This window comes from Oreochromis aureus, linkage group 7 (genome assembly GCF_013358895.1).
Source record: "Oreochromis aureus strain Israel breed Guangdong linkage group 7, ZZ_aureus, whole genome shotgun sequence".
Taxonomy (NCBI): Eukaryota; Metazoa; Chordata; class Actinopteri; order Cichliformes; family Cichlidae; genus Oreochromis; species Oreochromis aureus.
The window spans coordinates 24,805,274-24,824,007 of NC_052948.1; the positions used below are offsets into that span (position 1 = coordinate 24,805,274).

The 18,734-nt window shown below is 39.1% G+C and overlaps 1 protein-coding gene and 2 long non-coding RNA genes across 6 annotated transcripts; 1 reads left to right on the forward strand and 2 right to left on the reverse strand.

Moving 5' to 3' along the window:
* Positions 1 to 2,131: 2,131 nt before the first annotated feature.
* LOC116317506 lies at positions 2,132 to 3,906 on the reverse strand. The gene is made up of 3 exons (XR_004199252.2): positions 3,582 to 3,906; positions 3,264 to 3,331; positions 2,132 to 3,082 (listed from the first exon to the last, which is right to left on the reverse strand). It is a non-coding gene; the product is annotated as an uncharacterized LOC116317506 (long non-coding RNA).
* Positions 3,907 to 4,567: 661 nt separating this feature from the next.
* Positions 4,568 to 14,111, reverse strand: gtse1 (G-2 and S-phase expressed 1). 3 transcript variants are annotated; one of them, XM_031736247.2, is made up of 12 exons: positions 14,010 to 14,111; positions 13,699 to 13,738; positions 13,554 to 13,611; positions 11,815 to 12,463; positions 10,683 to 10,844; positions 9,191 to 9,314; positions 7,944 to 8,309; positions 7,326 to 7,380; positions 6,988 to 7,185; positions 6,642 to 6,867; positions 5,629 to 5,742; positions 4,568 to 4,914 (listed from the first exon to the last, which is right to left on the reverse strand). In XM_031736247.2, the coding sequence occupies exons 1-12, from the start codon at positions 14,109 to 14,111 to the stop codon at positions 4,828 to 4,830; spliced, it is 2,181 nt and encodes a 726-aa protein (XP_031592107.2). In that variant the 3' UTR covers positions 4,568 to 4,827. The 3 variants fall into 3 exon arrangements, with proteins under 3 accessions (XP_031592107.2, XP_031592105.2, XP_031592106.1); XM_031736245.2 differs by having other exon boundaries at positions 9,191 to 9,317; XM_031736246.2 differs by lacking the exon at positions 14,010 to 14,111 and adding an exon at positions 13,929 to 13,949 and having other exon boundaries at positions 9,191 to 9,317.
* A 2,652-nt stretch (positions 14,112 to 16,763) lies between these two features.
* LOC120441138 lies at positions 16,764 to 18,734 on the forward strand. Of its 2 annotated transcripts, none has more exons than XR_005613813.1 (3): positions 16,764 to 16,839; positions 16,977 to 17,189; positions 18,092 to 18,734. It is a non-coding gene; the product is annotated as an uncharacterized LOC120441138 (long non-coding RNA). The 2 variants fall into 2 exon arrangements; XR_005613814.1 differs by lacking the exon at positions 18,092 to 18,734 and adding an exon at positions 17,518 to 17,828.

The window sequence follows — 18,734 nt, forward strand, 5'->3', positions numbered from 1 at the left end:
GGATGTACATATTTTTCTCACCCTGTGGCCAAACTGTTCAGCTTCCCGTGGTCTTTCAACACTACTTCTTGCAATTGCAGTTTTATGTTCAACAAAAATTCAGTGCCATCAATTACAGCCTGCAACTTCTGGAGTACTTTCCATGGTATTTTACTTAAATTACAGTGCTTTGAGTTCCCAAAATATAGTTACCAATAGAAACAGTAGAAGAAAGATGTCACATTTGTAAGTGTGTGCCCAGAACAGGTGGAATTCTTTGTTCATGCATGTCTCACTCCCCTATGTCAACATCTGTGGCCCCACATTACTAGATGAATTACATGGTAGGGTGTCCTCTCATGTACACATTCTCATTTAATGTTTTTTCTTTATTTTTACTACTTTCTACATTGTAGATACAAACTGAAGACATTAAATTTACAAAACAAGATATATGAAATTATGGAGCAAAGAAAAAAATGGATAAATAACTCTAAATATGTTTTATGTTTTTTGTCTCAGATTCCTGAAAGTAGCCACCCTTTGCTTTTTTGACAGCGCTGCAAACCCTTGGCCTTCTCTCAATAAGCTTCATGATGTATGACAACTGTTAGAATTCATATAATGGCAAGAAACAATCAGCTAAGTAAAGACAAACAACAGTGCATCATTATTTTAAGAGCTGAAGGTCATCTGTCCCCAAGTTCAGCTGCAAAAGCCATCAAGCGCTATGATGAAACTGGCTCACATGAGGACCGCCCCAGGAAAGGACGACCACTGGTACTGAGGATAAATTCATGTGAGTCACCAGCCTCAGAGTCCCAAGTTAACAGCACCTCAGATTAGAGCCCAGATAAATGCCACACAGAGTTCCAGTAGCAGACTCATCTCTACATCAACTGTTCAGAGGAGACTGTGTGAATCAGGCATTTATGGACAAGTAGATCCTGCAGTGACATGCCATCCCATCTCCTTTGGTTTAGTTGGACCAACATTTATTTGTCAACAGGACAATGATCCCAAACACACCTCCAGGCTGTGTGAGGGATGGAGTGCTGTGCTAGATGGCCTGGCCTCCACAGTCACCTTACCTAAACCCAATCGATATGGTTTGAGATGAGATGGACCGCAGAGCGAAGGCAAAATGGCCAGCAAATGCTCAGCCTCTGGAACTCCTTCAAGTCTGTTGGAAAACCATTTCAGGTGACTAACTCCTGAAGCTCATCAAGAGAACACCAAGAGTGTGCAAAGCAGTAATCAAAGCAAAGGGTGGCTGTTTTGAAGAACTGAAAATATGAAACGTGTTTTGAGTTATTTCACATTTTGGTTTACTAAATAATTCCATATGTGTTCATTCATAGTTTTGATGCATTCGGTGAGAATCTACACTGTATTTAGTCATGAAAATAAAGAAAAACCATAAAATGAGAAGGTGTGTCCAAATTGTACATGTACAGTAAGAAAGAATTTACAGTAATCCTGCTAGGTACATTTAAGTAGCTGTGAATTACAATAAGTAGTTATAATTAGTTACTATTGATTTCTGGCTCTTTTCTACATCGTCTCTTTAGTCCTGTCTTCCTCACTCACCCCCAATTGGTCACATCAGACGCTTGCCCTCCCTGAGCCTGGTTGAGCTGGAGGTTTCTTGCTGTTAAAAGGGAGTTTTTTCTTCCCACGTCATCAACTGCTTGTTAAAGCACCGTGAGGTGATTGTTGTTGTGATTTGCTTCTATATGAATGAATTTGATATGTTTTTTAAGACTACCAGTGCAAATACCAGTGTTTATGTGTTATGTTTATAGCCAAGCCATTACATCAGTCAGGTTATCACATATTAAAATTGTGAATTATTTAATTATGTCATTCATTAATAAATTGGTGACTTGCTGAGTGCACAATATGATTTGTTTTCTATTTTTATTATATTAATGTCACATTTGGTCTTTGTGACTATGAAAAGGTCTGCTTGCATGTGATAGATAACTGGGTGGGTAATGTCTAAGATGATTTTGTGTGAATGTAGCTAGGAGCTGCAAACTCTTAATGAGCAAAAAGGGATTTTAAATCTTGGAATATTTACATACACACTATATATAACAGCCAGAAGCACCTTAAATATGCAAAAATAATAAAAACAAAAAACTTAACACACTCTTTAACTGCAATTTAATCATAACAGGGAAAGCACAACCAATGCTGATCCACATAACCACGCTTTATCATGATTAAAGCTTGTAGCATTGTTGATATTCCAGTCCATTTTTGTTTTGTTAAAGGCACAAAAAGGTTTTTTTAACATCTCGGTAGCTCTTCCCATTCTTTGTGTGAGTGTAAGAGATAGAATAAACTCCTCTGCCATAGAATCAACTGCTACCTGGCTGGTAAATGTGAGAATTTGAACTTAGTTAACCAAGAGTATTAGTTTACCCTGGGAAAAAGAATATTTTAATGCCACGTTAATAAATACATCATCTGTATTTCTACATGCACAGTACTTTTAACGTACTAAAACAAAAGTAACAATTCTATTCCACATGAAAGAAAACCACCTTAAATGACCTTTTTGTGTGAGTTTACAAAACCTGTATACAGCCATTTTGAATAAAGGCAGGAAGTCACTTTTTGTTTCAAACGTCCACTTTTAGCTCAAATCCAAATGTTCAGATACTAAAAACTGACTTGGAGTCAGTAAAGACGAGTGAAATCAATTGATTTCTACATAAAACACCAGGTAACACCAGTGAATTTTGATAGTGTATGAATATTAAAGGGACTTTGAAGGGTTTTTTCAAACAATAAGCAGCAAAATCAAGAGAAATAAAAGTACAATTAGTTGTAGAGACACTTAAGCAATTTCAGAATATTTTATGTAAAACATTTATGTTTGTGTACTCCACTGTAGGAAAGACTCCACTGACTAAAAACTCAGAATAAGTTGGATTATTAGTTTCTGAAGACAGAGAGGTGGTGGTCCAGTAATGTGCACAGATCCAGTACTTAAGGAGGATGATGATCAGAAGGACAGGTTGATGAGGGGAGCATTGTTCTCAGCCTTGTCCTCAGGACTCCACTTGATAAGCGGAGAGCTCAAATCAATCAGCTGAAAACAAAACAAAATGCACAGTTACAGAGCTGCTTTGGGTACAAGGTTACTGAAATCTGAAGCACCAAAGGAACAAACTGCCTCCCAGTGAAACACAAATCCGTTGAAATACTACATATTCAAAAAACCCTCATCTAAAATATTTTTGAGGGTTTTAAAAGGAAGATGTAGCCGTTACATTTCTGCTTGACTTCACCATCTTGCAGAACACATTGAATTCTGGCAAAGTTGTTTCTTGACACTGGGCTGTAAATTGAGAAAGACAGCTGAGATTAGGGTCAGAATAAACCTTCTGACAATCAACAAAAGAAAAGAAATGCTGCTCTTTCACCGGATTTTTTCCTCACTCTTTGCAAACCAAACTGCAACATTGTTGTCAAAATTCTTTGAGCTTTAGAAACTACATCCTGACTGTGAGTCTGTAGTCTTATACTCAAATATAATATACTGCTACAAAAAAACAAAAAACCTCACGTTATTATATTACAATATTTACCAGGTTTGATTTCCATCTGCAACTGCACGAATGAGAGTTTTTACAGACAGCGTTGGTGCTGCTGAGCAGGAAAGGCTTGCTCTTTGGAAAGCTCCATCGTGAGCTTCTGCTCTTTGGTTTTGAACAGAATTGATCTGGGCATTGCAAATTGCACCCAAAGCTTCAAGTGCAATTGCTCTGTCCATCTTGATGTTGTCTTGAAGTTGTAGTCCTTTGCTCTGCTCACTTCTACCTGCAAGTGTTGTGGCTCGTGTAGAATTGGGCTTAATTGTTAAACTGCATTGCTGCACCTCCTGAGACACGCTGCAGTTTACATCATTTCTTAGATAAATCAACTTTTGACTTTTTGACCTTCCAATAGATGTGTTCTCACTGGAACTTCCTGTTCTTTTTTCTTGTTGTGAAATTATTCATCACCTCTTAGACTTTCACAACTGCACCCACACCCTGAATCTTGATTGTCACAGTTCTCCATAAACTACACAATTACTGCCTTGCAATTGTTGCAAAAACTCTTCAGAAACCTGTTTCATCACTGCAAGGGAGTAATTAAAACAGTAATCAAGGCAGTAAAGATGAGTGAGATCAATTTTTCCTCATACACAAACACCTTTTAACCCAAATCAAACATTGTCTGATTTTTACATAAAACACCAGGTAACTCCAGTGACTTTTGATAGTGTATGAATATTGAAGGGACTTTAAAATTATTCCCTGCATTGCAGAATATATTTATATACCTCCCTTTCATAGGTCTCCAGGTCTCAGTCGAGTGACACCTTTGTACTTCAAAGAATTTCTCCTCATTGATGATGAAACTGTCCTGTTTTTGTATCTAAAACCATGTTCTGCCAGTCACCTGTCAGGTCCTGATTCTGCAGTACACCTTTGACTTTGAACACATAGTCAAGTTGGATCTATATCATTATCTACGCATATTATATAAATATTTGTTCTTCAAGTGAACTTCAGAAAGCCAGGATCACTTGAGTGTTTACAACATCATTAACAAGATTTATTCAAACAATAAGCAGCAAAATCAAGAGAAATAAAAGTACAATTAGTTGTAGAGACACTTGAGCAATTTCAGAATATTTTATGTAAAACATTTATGTTTGTGTACTCCACTGTAGGAAAGACTCCACTGACTAAAAACTCAGAATAAGTTGGATTATTAGAGTTTCTGAAGACAGAGAGGTGGTGGTCCAGTAATGTGCACAGATCCAGAACTTAAGGAGGATGACGATCAGAAGGACAGGTTGATGAGGGGAGCATTGTTCTCAGCCTTGTCCTCAGGACTCCACTTGATAAGCGGAGAGCTCAAATCAATCAGCTGAAAACAACAAATGCACAGTTACAGAGCTGCTTTGGGTACAAGGTTACTGAAATCTGAAGCACCAAAGGAACAAACTGCCTCACAGCTTCCCAGTGAAACACAAATCCGCTGAAATACTACATATTCAAAAACTAAAAATCTAGTGGAGTTTGTCTTTCCTGGATATTGGACTGAAGGCATGGCTGCTTTGATCGATATATGGTCTTAAAGGGTACCTGTAGCCATTACATTTCTTCACCTTTGCCAGCTGTAGTCACTCAACTGGGCCTCTCTTAATTTATGTTTGTGTTTTGGAGCATTATTGCTGAAACATCCAGTGGTGTAGTGGTTAACAGCGTCACTTGACAGGTGAAGTTAAGGGCTGGTAAAAGTAGTCATTACAGGAATTTTCCCAAAAATAACTGGGTCTGCTGTGTGGTACAGGTCATAAATTTGTTCTTCAGTTTAGGTGAGAACATTTGGTGAGAACAAATGATTTTGTATTTCAGTTTACAGGTGTGTGGCATATCAGTGATCACAGGTTATACAATTAATAATAGTGGGTGGGAAAAGTGAGTGTTCAAACAATAACTGAAAGCACCATTAACTATTCTCTTAAAATTCCAATTAAAACACCCCAATAATTCTTAATGGGTATATGAACAAATTTAAATAGACTGATAGATTCTGAAAAGGTCTTTGGAGGATATCCCCAGGTGAGGTGAAAGTTACCTGAGTTGCATTGCAAGTCTTATTGGTCCGGATCAGGTCAGGGGTGTTGGTCAAGTCAATGAGCAGCTTCTCTTGAGGAGGCAGGGTGGGTGGTGTAAGATCCAAAAGGAGAACCTGAGGAAAAAAACAGAGTGTGAGATGATCATCTCTGAAGTTGCTCTGCAGCTCCAGAAGATCAGACTGAACAAGTGATGATGCAAGAGTCTGACTCTGGACAGCAAATGAACTTGTACTTTGAGTGTGTGGCAACAATTCATTATAATTAAGATGTTTTCTAAACCATGATGAAGCAAGTTATACAGCTACAGAGCATCTGAATCATCTGGTCATCTGTCAGACTCCAAATAATTTTAACCCCAAAGGAGTCGATACTAGAAGATGACCTGGTGTTAAAGTAAAAAAGGAGACTTGTGTAGTATAACCCTTTGATTCCATATGGTGATATAACCAGAGTACCAGTGCTTGTTCCTGTTATGCACTGGAACCTGAAGATGTGGAGGAAACATTGGCTAAAGAAGAAGCATGTTAAGGTCTTGGATTAGCCTAGTCAGTCTCCAGACCTTAAGCCCATAGAAAATCTATGAAGGGAGGTGAAGGTTCCAGTTGCCAAACATCAGCCATGAAACATTAATGACTTTGAGAGGATCTGCAAAGAGGAGGGGGACAAAATCCCCCCTGAGATGTGTGCAAAACTTGTGGCCAACTACAAAACAGGTCTGACCCATGTGACTGACAACAAAGGTTCTGCCATCAAGTACTAAAGCGTGTTTTGCAAAGGGATCAAATACTTATGTCCTTGATGAAAATGCTAATTAATTTTTTGGAAATGCACTTTTCTGGAGTTTTTAGTTATTGTTCTGTCTCTCACTGTTCAAATAAACCTAGCATTGAAGTTACAGACTGATCATTTCTTTGTTAGTGGGCAAACTTACAAAATCAGCTGAGGTTCAAAGATTTTTTTTCCCTGACTGTAGCTGGTGTATTATGATGGTAAATACTGTGTGACCTCTGACCTCCTGTGTCTTGCTGTTGCTGTCCTCTTTAAGCTCCCGTTCAATCAGGTTTTCATTGGGCACCGATTCATCCAGAATCTGTGCTCCAGGATCTATGGGCTCTGATTGGTCAGCCTGTTGGCTGTTTGAGGGTGTGGTGGTAGGGGGATCATCCTCTAGACAGAAGGGCTGAATTTCAGGTGCATCTACAAGCTCCTCCTCCTCCTCTGCGTTGGTGAGAGTGGGGCTGCACACACACACAAAAGGAAAAAAAAACAACCCAGAATGATACACCTGTATGTGAAGTCAAAGGAGCAACCGGGTGATCTGCAAAGGACCAGTTAGAAGGCAGCCTCTAGCATCTTACCTACAGCTGTGCTGCTTGGTATATGAGGTGGGGACAGAGTCAGAGAGGGCTGGAGGTTTGGGCGTTGGAGAGGGAAAGAGTGAAGCCTTGCGTCTAACTGGAGTGGGGAGGGCAGAGGGGCGCCGTGGCTTCATCTGCAGTGACTTGCAGGTGATAGCAGAAGGTGTTAGCGGACCAGCAGATGGCTTTTGAAGAAGACTAAAAGAGAAGGAGTTTACAGTATCACTGATCTGTCAGGTAACATTCAGCTCCAACAACCACTCGATCAAAGACTGAAGGAACAAAGAACCCAGCAGAGATTTATCAGCATCAAGAATTATACGTGTACCACCATCTACCTGTCCATGCTGTTAAGTGACATCAGCCTCTTTGGCTTCAACACCTTTGAGACATCTAAAGACAAAACAAAGACAGTGAGACAGACATGTCAGAGTGTGAAAAACTGAAGCTGAAATACTTGCTTTCAAAAGATTTGAACTCAAACCAAATTAACAGTTTTCTCAAGGCATGTTATTACTGCAAGGCAAACACTTGACAAAATTAAAGAGAAAACTATCAGTGAATCCCCTACAAGTAGCACTTGGAAAGGAAGAAGCCCTTTTAAAGCCTGGTTTATAGTCACTACACTGGTTGTTGCAAAAGCTAACTGACATCACCAAAGCCATGTAACTATTTATACTGCCACTCAGAGCATGCTGATCTATCTTCACCAGTGAAGGAAAAAAGCCCACATTATCAATGGTAACTGAGTAAAAGCCGTCAAAAAGGGAAGGAAAAAAAAACCCAAAACACTAAACAAAACAAAAACTGGATTTTTTTTTTTAACCCCGGGAAAGAAGGTCAGTTTCACTCAATTTATGAGCACTGAAATCCAAGTTAGATGTTAGTCCATTATTTATAATTTTTAACAGTGTGAACATGTCCAAACATCTCAGAGTTAATCATGACTTTCTCACCATTTGCATGGTGAACTCCTTTGCCTGCTGTGCTTGGTGTAGGTAGGACCACCGCCTCAGGTTTAGATTTGGCCTTCGGTCCGCTCTGCAGCCGACTTGTGGAGGAGGTGAGGTTAGATGCAGGTCTTTTGGGGGGAGTGGCTTCAGCTCTCTTGTGAGGACTGGATTTGGCATCTTTGCCACTCTCTGCCTCAGACAGCTTCTTGACCTGTGTCGATATTGAGCGGCGGCCAGCAGCAGAGGAGGACACCGACTCTGCAGCACTGTAGATGGTGGACCTGCGTGGCCTGCTGAGGCTGTTCACATTGCGGGGTGCTGGGCCAGTGGAGCTGCTCAGACTCCCGTTCAGAGTAGACTTCACCTTGCCTGAGAGCGACAACAGATGGTGAAACCAGGGTAGACATTTAACCATTTAGCCGTACAGTAAATCTTTAAACTATCATCCAAATAAAACCTTTGCACGTACTCATCCAGGCCACAGATCAAATCATTTTCAGGCTACCAACCAGAACCAATCTAAGCTAGTTGGAGAGAACACCTTATGTTTACAATTTCCAATTTACTCTGACCTAGAGGACCTCCCTCCACAAGCATATTTAAGACACTCATCCTTCTTCAAATGCTGCGTTCAGATGTACCCACAACATGTAAACTCAGAGTGCAAGTTGTCTGAAATCAAATGTTAACTTTCTGCAGTCTCTCTGTTTTAGTGTTGTTGCACTGTGTTCTACTGACTACAATATCAATTCAGGGGATTTTACAGTAATTCATGCTTCCATCTGATAAAAAGCTTTAAGGAGATATTCTTTCCAACAGGACCTACACACAGTGCCAAAACTACCAACAGATGGAGCATGAACTTCTTTGTGACAATACCTCAGACTGTCTATGAGATATTTTCAAGAGGATGAAAAACAGTCAGCCCAAAACTTCAGACGAGCTTAAAGCTGCTACAAAAGAAACCTGGGCTTCACCAAAGCCTCCACATCACAGACTGATTCAATCATTTTTCCCCCCAAGTAAGTTTATTAATACAACAACTACTACTACTAATAATAATAATAAACGTCTAATAATTTTAGATGATTTCTGATTTTCATGAGCTAATAATCATAATTAAAACATAATTAAAGCTTAGCCTTTTCAATTAAACTAGAGGAAAAATGAGCCGTCACAGTATTCCTTTTTTTTTATTTTTTAAAAAACACTAGCATGTAGCTCCTGTTACCATTACGCAGTGGGCATACCTTTAGCTGGGGAAAGAGAGATGCTGGAGTTGAAGCTGGATACAGATGAGGATGATGAGGATGTGTTCTTTCTCCTGGTCTGAAGAGGCTGTGCTTTCCCACCTGACAGGTTCCTCACGCCACTCTGCTGGAAGGAAACACAATCATGACCAGTGATTTTACATATTTATCTATGCTTATCTTTTATATGTAGTCCATGGGTCAGACCTAACATTTGTTTACCCACTACAGACATTGCAGTCGGTTTGTATTATAAAGGTCTTTCCTTGGAATTATTAAAAGTGACCTAAGATAATTCTCAACCATAAAAAAAGTCCTGTTAATAATTACAGCAATGTTATTTTAATTAAGTTTTCAAAAAAATGTGTTCACACAAACATAGTTAAATGCATTAAAAATATATAGGAGTGGGCACTGGTTTGTGGAAGCTGCTATGTTGTCATGCCATCATGACTACAGTGGGTGAGGTGGACATCACTGTTCCTCCTAATTGTGTTTTATGTATGTGGCTACAGACTGGCCACACCCCTTAGAAGTTACTTTTAATTTAAAAATCCCAAATGGCTCTTTCACAATATCTGACAATTTAACATTTGTACATGTGGATAATCACTTTCTCATTACGTCCTTTTTTCTCCTCCTCCCCTGCTCTCTTCTCCTCATTTCCACCTCATCCTCTTTTCCCAAACTGAAGTCAAAGCTCTCCTCTAAGTTGAGGATATCCTCAAAAAACTCACCTCAGTATTGCTGAGGTGTTGCAGTATTGCTATACTATTTATGGCCTCCTCCAGAATAAATAGACATGGACACATTGACAGCAGAGGTAAGCTGACAGCCTACTCACTACAGTTGAATGGCAATGAGAAATGTTTGTCATACAGAGGCCACCATAGCTAGGATTATGCATTTGAATTGGTAGGGGTAAGAAAACAAAATTCATTTGAATGCAATCTACTGACATCTAGTGATGAGATTTCACACATTGTTCTTTTAATGATTCATAGTTAAAAATGCTATACTATAAAAATAAAAAAAAAAATGGGGGAAATATAAGAAGCTTGAACTCTTGTTTACTGTAGACCAGAGGTGTCAAACTCCAGGCCTCATGGGCGGGTGTCCTGGAGGTTTTAGATGTGTCCTTGATCCAACACAGCTGATTCAAATGGCTAAATGACCTCCTCAACATGTCCTGAGGTTTTCAGAGGCTTGGTAATGAACTAATCATGTGATTCAGTTGTGTTGACCCAGGGAGATATCTAAAACCTGCAGGACACCGGCCCTCGAGGCCTGGAGTTGCCCACCCCTGCTGTAGACTCTGATGCTTCTACATAACTCGTATGAAATTGTTTCAGCTCCATAATTATTGTTTTTTTTTTTTAACCTCATTTACAAAGTGAGAAATAAAGTCAGCAGATAAATATCACTCAAAGTAAACAAAATGTTTTTCCCAATCAGAAAACACTTCACTGAACTATTTGCACATGCAGTTTACCTTGGTTGGCCGAGGCAGTGTGCGTTTTCCTAACAGACTGGAGTTGAGGGAGCTATCACTGATGTCGGAGGCCACGCTCGCTGAATCGGAGAGCAAATCCTCAGAGGACTCTGCCCTGGTAGGGGGACAAGACGACGGGCTTTGCCTCCAACTGCCCACTGCCTGAAACAGGTAATAGGTAACAGATCATCAGTAATCTGTTGATAGGGCGCTTTCAAGCCAACAACTTCTTAGCAAACTATCTACACACAAAATAAAAAATTTAATAAAAGGAGAAAAGCTCATATAAAGTCAGTTCTGGTTGCGTTTCTGTTTTTGTTTATTTTATTACATTTGCTTCCTGGTTAGGAATCTGTTTCATCTATTTATTTTTGCTACTTTAATATGTCTTAAGAAGATTTTCTAGGCAGGATCACTTTATGAACTGGTTTAATACCAATTTGTATTAATCTGTTATGTAACTCTAACATCACACTTGCATCTATTGAATGGTTTCTTTAAAACAAAGGTAATGTATAAATAAGCAACAAGCTTTTTAAAACAGGTACTGGAGTGTTCAGTTTGCATTTTTAAAGTATTACGATGCCAAGTACTTATTTGAAAATGCACCTTTTCCATTTTAATTAAATTCACTGGAAATGTTTACAATCTGTTTTTTAAATGTTGCTTTTTAACAGTATGTTCAACAAATATATCAAACATTTTCCATTCAAGGAATGAAGCAGAAAATAAATACTGCTTGTATTCTTCAGCCATTAAAAATACCCAAAATAGCCATGATTCTACCATGGAAATGACTGCAAGGGCTCAGGAACACTTCCAGAAATCATGGAACCATTTGCTGTCCCAAATCCAAAGTTCCATTATGGAAGGAGGAATACATATTAACACATGATCCAGAAACGCTGCTCTATTCTCAGAGCCGAAGCTATACAGAGAAGCCTTTGATGTGACACGCCTCCACACCACCATGCAAATGCAGTGGAAGTGTGTGAGGAGAGGCGGGTTTGGAGAAGACTGATTCAGAGAAAGCCTATTAGGCATTTGTCAAAGGCTGCTTCCAGAAAACAGCGCTAAGCCTGTGGCTATTTTTATACACCGATACTGAGTGAATTAAAAACTCAAATCTTACTCTTTTGGGTGGTTGCAGTTTGGTCTTTTCCACTCTGCTCTTGTTGGTTGAACAGAAAGTCACTGGGATGGTTGGTTTGCTTGGCAGCACAACGGCAACACCTAGTGCAGATTTCCCTCGAAGTGCAGTTCTGGGCTGAGCTTTGGCTTGGATCACAGGGCTGCAGGTGCTGAGTCGGCCTTTTGAAGTAGGGCGGGTAGATGAAGCTGGGGTGATAGTGGGGCGGATAGATGAAGTGATGCTGGATCCGCTGCCTCTCTGCAGTTGGCGCTGGATGACAGGCGGCAGCTGCTTCAGTGGACTGTCCTGCACACAGAAGGTCTGTCGTTTGTTTGGGCTGACTCCACTGGTGGTCTGAGCCAGGAGACCAAGTCTGGTCTCAGCATCCTCAACAAACTCCTCTTGCTCAGTCATGGTGTCCATGGTCATACTGGTGGTGTCTCTGTTCTCATCGTGTGACACAGTGCTCTGCAGCTGACTTGCTAGTCTGTGGGCTTCCTGACACACAGCCTCCAGCTGTTCTCCCGTCAGCGGGCTCCAGGTTATGCTATGGTTCTCAAGGGGAGACGCCACACTAACGGAAATGCACTTCTCCTTATGACTGACTGGACCAACAAACACCTCATCTTCATCTTCATCACCTCTAGAGCTGCAGAGCACAAGGACATTAGTGCATAAGTCACAGCAAGAGGAACAGACAGTTCACAGCAATTAATTATAAAGGCAAAACCAAAGTAAGAAAACTTATTTTGCTTGAAATTAATAAGATATGTTATGCACTAAAGTAGTTTGAATTAGAAATCACACACCCAACAAACTTTAGAGGGATTTTTTTTTTTTTTTTAAACCAATAACTCAAGGTCTAATACGATACATTACAGAGCTTAAATCTAAAATGAATGATAGTATTGAGGGTATCCTTAGAGAAACTTGTGTGTCCAGGTCAACTGCCATCCTGCCCGGCCAGCAGGGTGACGACAATACCCATCCGCATTTTACAGTTGAGGGTTAAAATGCGGAGTTCCTTGACGGCTTTCACTCAGTTAAAACTGACTTTTCTTAAGATACCTAAGGATGTTCAGAGTTTTGCAAAAGTTGTTGAAATTCACTTAAACTTATTTACACTAGAAGAAAACAGAACTATTGGGACACATGTTGTTTTACTAATTTTATATTGTTCGATAGATTTAATGGCTGTTTTACATTCTTGTTAATAGTTTATTACTTTGTCAATTTGACTTTTTGTGTGGGTTTGCTGATTTCAGTTTAGTTTTCATTAGCTTACATATTGTCTGCTATTATACTTACTTTTATTATTAATATAGGGGGCGGAGTTGGTCAGAGGCAATATTTACAGAGTTCTGAATATGATTTACAATACTAACTTTTTATGTCACGTAGACATCCTTATCTTGATCAATTTTACACTAAGTCGCCGAATCACAGACAAAGACTAAAACTTTGAACTTTTCTTGTTAATTTCAGTCAGCAGAAGTGTTTTTCCCGAAAACCTAGTTTCAGTCAACTATAAAAACCTTTACTGTAGCACAGAGGTGTGCTGCAGATCAAATCCTGCATGTAAACCTTATTAGTGCAAGATCATATGTCAAACACGTCTTCTGGATGTTGGCAGCCGGACAATCAGAGGATATTGTGGAAATTTAAATGCGGAAATAAAAGAAAAGCGCGTGACTGAACTCCTGGCAGTACCTCGATAGAAACTCTCGTGTGATTTTTACCTGGCAGGCGACAGAGACACATCAAAGTCAAACTTCTCGTCAGGCAGAAAGAACACATCTGCTGAGACACAATCAAAGTGATTAGTGATGAAACGCTTAAAAACACAAGGTATAAATGCCTGACGGTCACTGAATGCTTACTCACCGCTGTTAGATCGACAGTCCATCCGTAAGCTTGTTCGTCTCTGAAAACAGATAAGACGTGCAAGTTTAGTATCACAACAATCTAAAAACATTCAACTTTACACCAACACTGACAAACAGTGAAACCAGCGAATTTAGAAACGAACATTTTGACTATCATGCTAACTTTAACGTTAGCTCTTTAGCACTCCACCTATGTCAAACAGTAACGGACACGAGCGTAAAACTCACAATTTAAAGATTCATTTTGGATGATTTTATGGTCCAACAACTTCCATGGAGAAAATGTTTTATTCGAGTTAAAATACAAACCTCTATTTCCTCCGAAACCTCACAAATCTTTTTTGCTTCGCATTCAAACAGCGACGTGGAAGCAGACAATTTCACAAATAATTCAAATCTGCTGCGCTGCATGTCACGTGACTCATAGATACACCACTATTGGTTTAAAGACTATGACGGAGTCTTCGGTGACATTCTGGGGGTTGTAGTCAAAGCTAGCTAAACCTTGTGTCTGAACAATTTCCATTTACCATCTATGATTTTGTTTAATTTAAATTCCATTTTAAAAATTTGTATCCCAACAAAACAACTCATATGAAAGTAATACAAATGTAATAAAAGTTTAAAAAAAAGACTCTTAGCAATTAAATTAGTTTTTCTTTGTATATTTTGAAATTAAAGATGTGCATGCATTGAATAAAATTTAGATTAAAAATGCAATTCTTTTACAGTTCTTTCATTACAAGTTCTACAGTATTCATTGGACTGCTACGTAACATGTAATGGTACTCTACTGCTTTTTAACCCTTTAAGACCTACCATAGAACCAAGTCCGCCAGAGCTTATATTATATTTTTACATGCTGTAGTGCCAATTTTGGGAGCATTTCAAGTTGATATACATCAATACAACCATTATAGCCCAAATTTTAATAATATGTATGCATTAAGTGCATAGTAATTACATAAATTGCAAAAAAGTGCAATAAACTACAAAAAAATTGAAAATCGTTTTTGTTTTTTTAACATATATTTCTAGTTAGAGAAATTTAAGAGGCTTATCCCTCAAAACTGTAAATACAAAAAAGTTGCACAAAATAGTTTCCCACCACAGGAAATTTATTTTAAGTGTCTTCATAGTTTTATTTTTGAAATACACCAATTTTTATATACTGCAGGAAAAACGAAAATAAATATTATAGTGCAAATTTGCAAAAAAGCAGCATATGCATCAAAATAAACTATTTCCAGCAGTGCAATTTGAGTTCTAAGCATCCCAGAAACGACACAGAAAGTCATAAAGTCAAAGATAACTTTTAAAAACACCAGCTCTGAGGCCCTGATAATAAAAAAAACCCCTACATTTCCGCGAAAATGACGTCACTTGAAGTGACGTTCGGTTCAGGTAATGGCGGACATGCGAAAGTTCGTGCTGACGTCTATTCCAACGTAGGAAGTGTTATGAACAGCTGATCGGATCGGCAAAGCGTGTTTCTGGAATATTGTTTTTGTTGCTGCAAGCGCTTTTTTTGCAGTTTTTGCAAAGCTATATGTGGAAGGAAACTGTGACCTAGGACAAGCTGATGGCATAAGATGTAAGTACAACTCCTACGGTTTCATATGCAAAAAAAATTATTGCTCTAGCTTACGTGGTTGCAGAGCTACCGGGATTTAAAAATAGTTACGCAAAACGGAGCGTGCCCACTCCGACCGGTTTTAAAGGGTTAATAAGAAGATATGAGATCCAAATATATGCCAATGTCAACACATGTTCACGTTGATGAGGTTTACTGAACAAATTTGAATCATCACAACAACCAAAATGTTAGCAACACATTATAAAGTTTATTATTACCACTATGGTAACCATGTTTATGTTTGTTACCTGCTAACTCAAACACATTCTGTAGGTGTCACATTTTGAGGAAGGTAAGTTCACACACTTTCAGACTTTTGCAAACCGGAGTTGGAGATTGCAGAGAGAAGGCGAAGTGTTTTGTAAAAACTTTACAAGTTCTACGGATTATTTGCTCAAACAGCAAAAGTGCAAACATGTTTTGCTGGACTCTAAGAAGAAGAAAGGCACAGCCTGATTTGTCATTTTTTTAATATTTAAAAACAAAATGCTGTTTTTGTGCAGCAGTTCTTATTAAATCACATGCTGTTTGATTTATTTGAAACAGATAATAAAGGAGGATACTGTGGGTGTTGGAGAGGACCCACTGAAAAAGTACGATCTTTGCTCTCTGTCACATTTTTACTATGTTTAAAATTATGTTTATGTATACATTTATAAATACACTTATAAACATGCATGCACAGTTTTCTCATTTGAAAGTAAATATTTGTCTGAATATTTGAGCTGAATCAGTTTTACTGTGTAAGTTGTAGATTTGTTCCTCTGTGGAGTCCACAGCTTCATGCAGTCGGTTTAGCTGACTTTCTTGAGGCACTGAGGGCAGTTTGAGTGCATTACAGCAGACTGATCTTCTCTGTTATCTTTCCAGTGTGAGTGCACGAAAGGATCTCACAGATGAACATGTGGCCCCTGACACTCCAGCCACCTCTTCTGCACCAGTCTCACCTCCAGCTGAGGCTCAGACGAACAAATCAAAGAAGGCTTCCTGGTGGCGCAGATGGCTTTTTTTTGTGAGGTGAGTTTACCACTGCAGAGAATAAGCTCTGAACAAACAAACGGTGCAGGAATTTGTGCATCATTTGTTTTTAACTGGATTTATTTGTAACTGGCAGAAAAAGTCAAAGGTTTTTCCCAAAAATGAAGACAAGGCAGAAGACACAGTCGTGCCACCTTCTGAACCCCAACAGAGGTGCGATATTATTTTACTGTCTGAACAAGTTCTGCTGGTACTCCTTCCTTCTTGGATCATGAAGGAGAATCTTTTGTGTTTTGTCCAGTGTTAACCCGTCAGCCAGTCTGAGGATGTTTTGGTCCTTTACTGTGTTCCTATTTAAAGCTGATTGATTGCTTTGTGTTTCTTCTCCTGTAATTTCATCACTGTGATTGCACTGTTTGTGTCTTTCTATAACAGTACCATCAGCACTGAAAATGTGAAGTCAAGGACGTTGGTGTCCAGACAGAGGTTTCCTGCCCTCCCAACTCGCTGCTGTTTTTCTGCACGGTACGTTCTACAGAGCCGAGTGTGACACGTGAACAGCTGTTATAGGAACATGTGGAGTCTGAATGTTAGGATTGACACTCAAATTCTCATTATGTCATCCATTTTGGTTGAACTAACTGGTGATGTGTTCCTCAAAGAAAAAGGTGACCTTAGATGATGAGCCGCGTTGTCCTGAAGTCAATGAGAGAGATGAGCCAGTTTCCAGGTCGTGTACCCCAGCAGGTCACGGTGGTAGCCAGGGGGCCATGCTAAGAGACCACGTCACACACTGCTGACTAACATACGATGATGAGTTTGTCAATGATGAGCAGCGGCAGAGAACAGCTTACCTGCTGTTCTATGAAAAACAGGTGATTTCTCCCATCAAACAGTTGGATTGTAAATGGTAAATGGTAAATGGCCTGTATTTGTATAGTGCTTTACTAGTCCCTAAGGACCCCAAAGCGCTTTACATCCATCCATTCACACACATATTCACACACTGGTGATAGCAAGCTACATTGTAGCCTCAGCCACCCTGGGGCGCACTGACAGAGGCGAGGCTGCCGAACACTGGCGCCACCGGGCCCTCTGACCCTGGATTGTGTTGGATACTGTTGTTTATATAAGATTTCATTGTAATGTATAGTATATAAGACTTTTATTTTATTTGTATCTTTTTATGTTTATGTTGTTTAGTGTACACCGAGGGCCGTGGGAGCGTTGCAATTACAAATTCTTGTGTATGACCTGTCCATATGTTTTTTTGACAAAAAGATGACTTTGAATTTGAGCATGTCCGTGCAAATACTCAGTTTATGTTCAAACATGATTTTGTTCTTTTAATTTGCTCAATGACAAAGTTAGGATTTAGTTTAAGGAATGGCTGATTGCAGATTCCTGTTAGAAAACAAGTGTGTTGCATTTATGCAGTGGTTACTATGGTGGCACTTTAGGTGCAAGTGTTGCAACCACTGTAAATGTGACACCATCACCAAAAAATGTTATAAAATCAGAAGAAGAGAGAGAACTCTAATATGATAGCTACACACCAGCTGGACCATTATAACAACATCGCATCACATGAGTAACTTCACCATGACGAGACTTCAAGGACTCCAAGAATGTTCATACAGTGAGGATAAATCATGTTTTTATTATTTATTATGAAAAAGACACAATATAGATACATAAAATGCAGCAGGAGCTGCAACAGCTAACATGTCAGTTAATTTGACACGTTGATTTATTTATAATTTTTTTTCTCTCTTAGCTTTTCAGCTCCACATTTTTGCCATTTCTTCCACACTCAACTCTTTTCTACAAGGTGAGCGCACAGTGAAGGAAGGGGAGGGCTGATGGCATTAAGAGATTTGATTGGGCAATCTAGGGGCCAGTTAGTTCTTCCCTTTGGTGAAAGCTGGGCTCTTCAGTTCAGCATGGTACAGCTCCAAAGATTCTGCAACATCAAACCCTCTGTCTGCTAATATTACATCACCTGGGCTGAGGCAGTCCAGGTAACAGTTTCTATTTTTGTTTTTAAACTTTAGATATAAACAAAACAAGAAAAATAACATTTATCACTCCATCTCGAATCATTTTCATGTCATAAGTGTTAGCAACAGTTCTAGAAAAGGAGAAGTTTGTTCCAGTTTGCAGAAATGTTATTACAAATGTTCAAACTACTGCACTGTAAAATCTAAGTAGTTCCCAGAACTCAAAAAAAACTATGCAAACTCATTGCCTCCAGAAAAATTGAGTGCAGTTTACTTAAGATGACTGTTAGGACAACTTCTTCACTGCAAGTATGCAGTACTAAGAATAACAATTTGTGGTAACCTGATTATGATTCAAAATGAATAATTAACAACACTTCTTGTAATGGTGTTAAAATCAGGACAACTTTTATTTTCAAA

Coding starts and splice junctions, on each gene's coding strand:
- gtse1 (XM_031736245.2), bottom strand. CDS start 14,111: ATGCAGCGCAGCAGATTTGAATTATTTGTGAAATTGTCTGCTTCCACG. Junction 13,612..13,698: donor GGACTGTCGATCTAACAGCG/GTGAGTAAGCAT, acceptor GTGTCTCAGCAG/ATGTGTTCTTTCTGCCTGAC. Junction 5,743..6,641: donor GCAACAGCAAGACACAGGAG/GTCAGAGGTCAC, acceptor TTTTTTCCTCAG/GTTCTCCTTTTGGATCTTAC.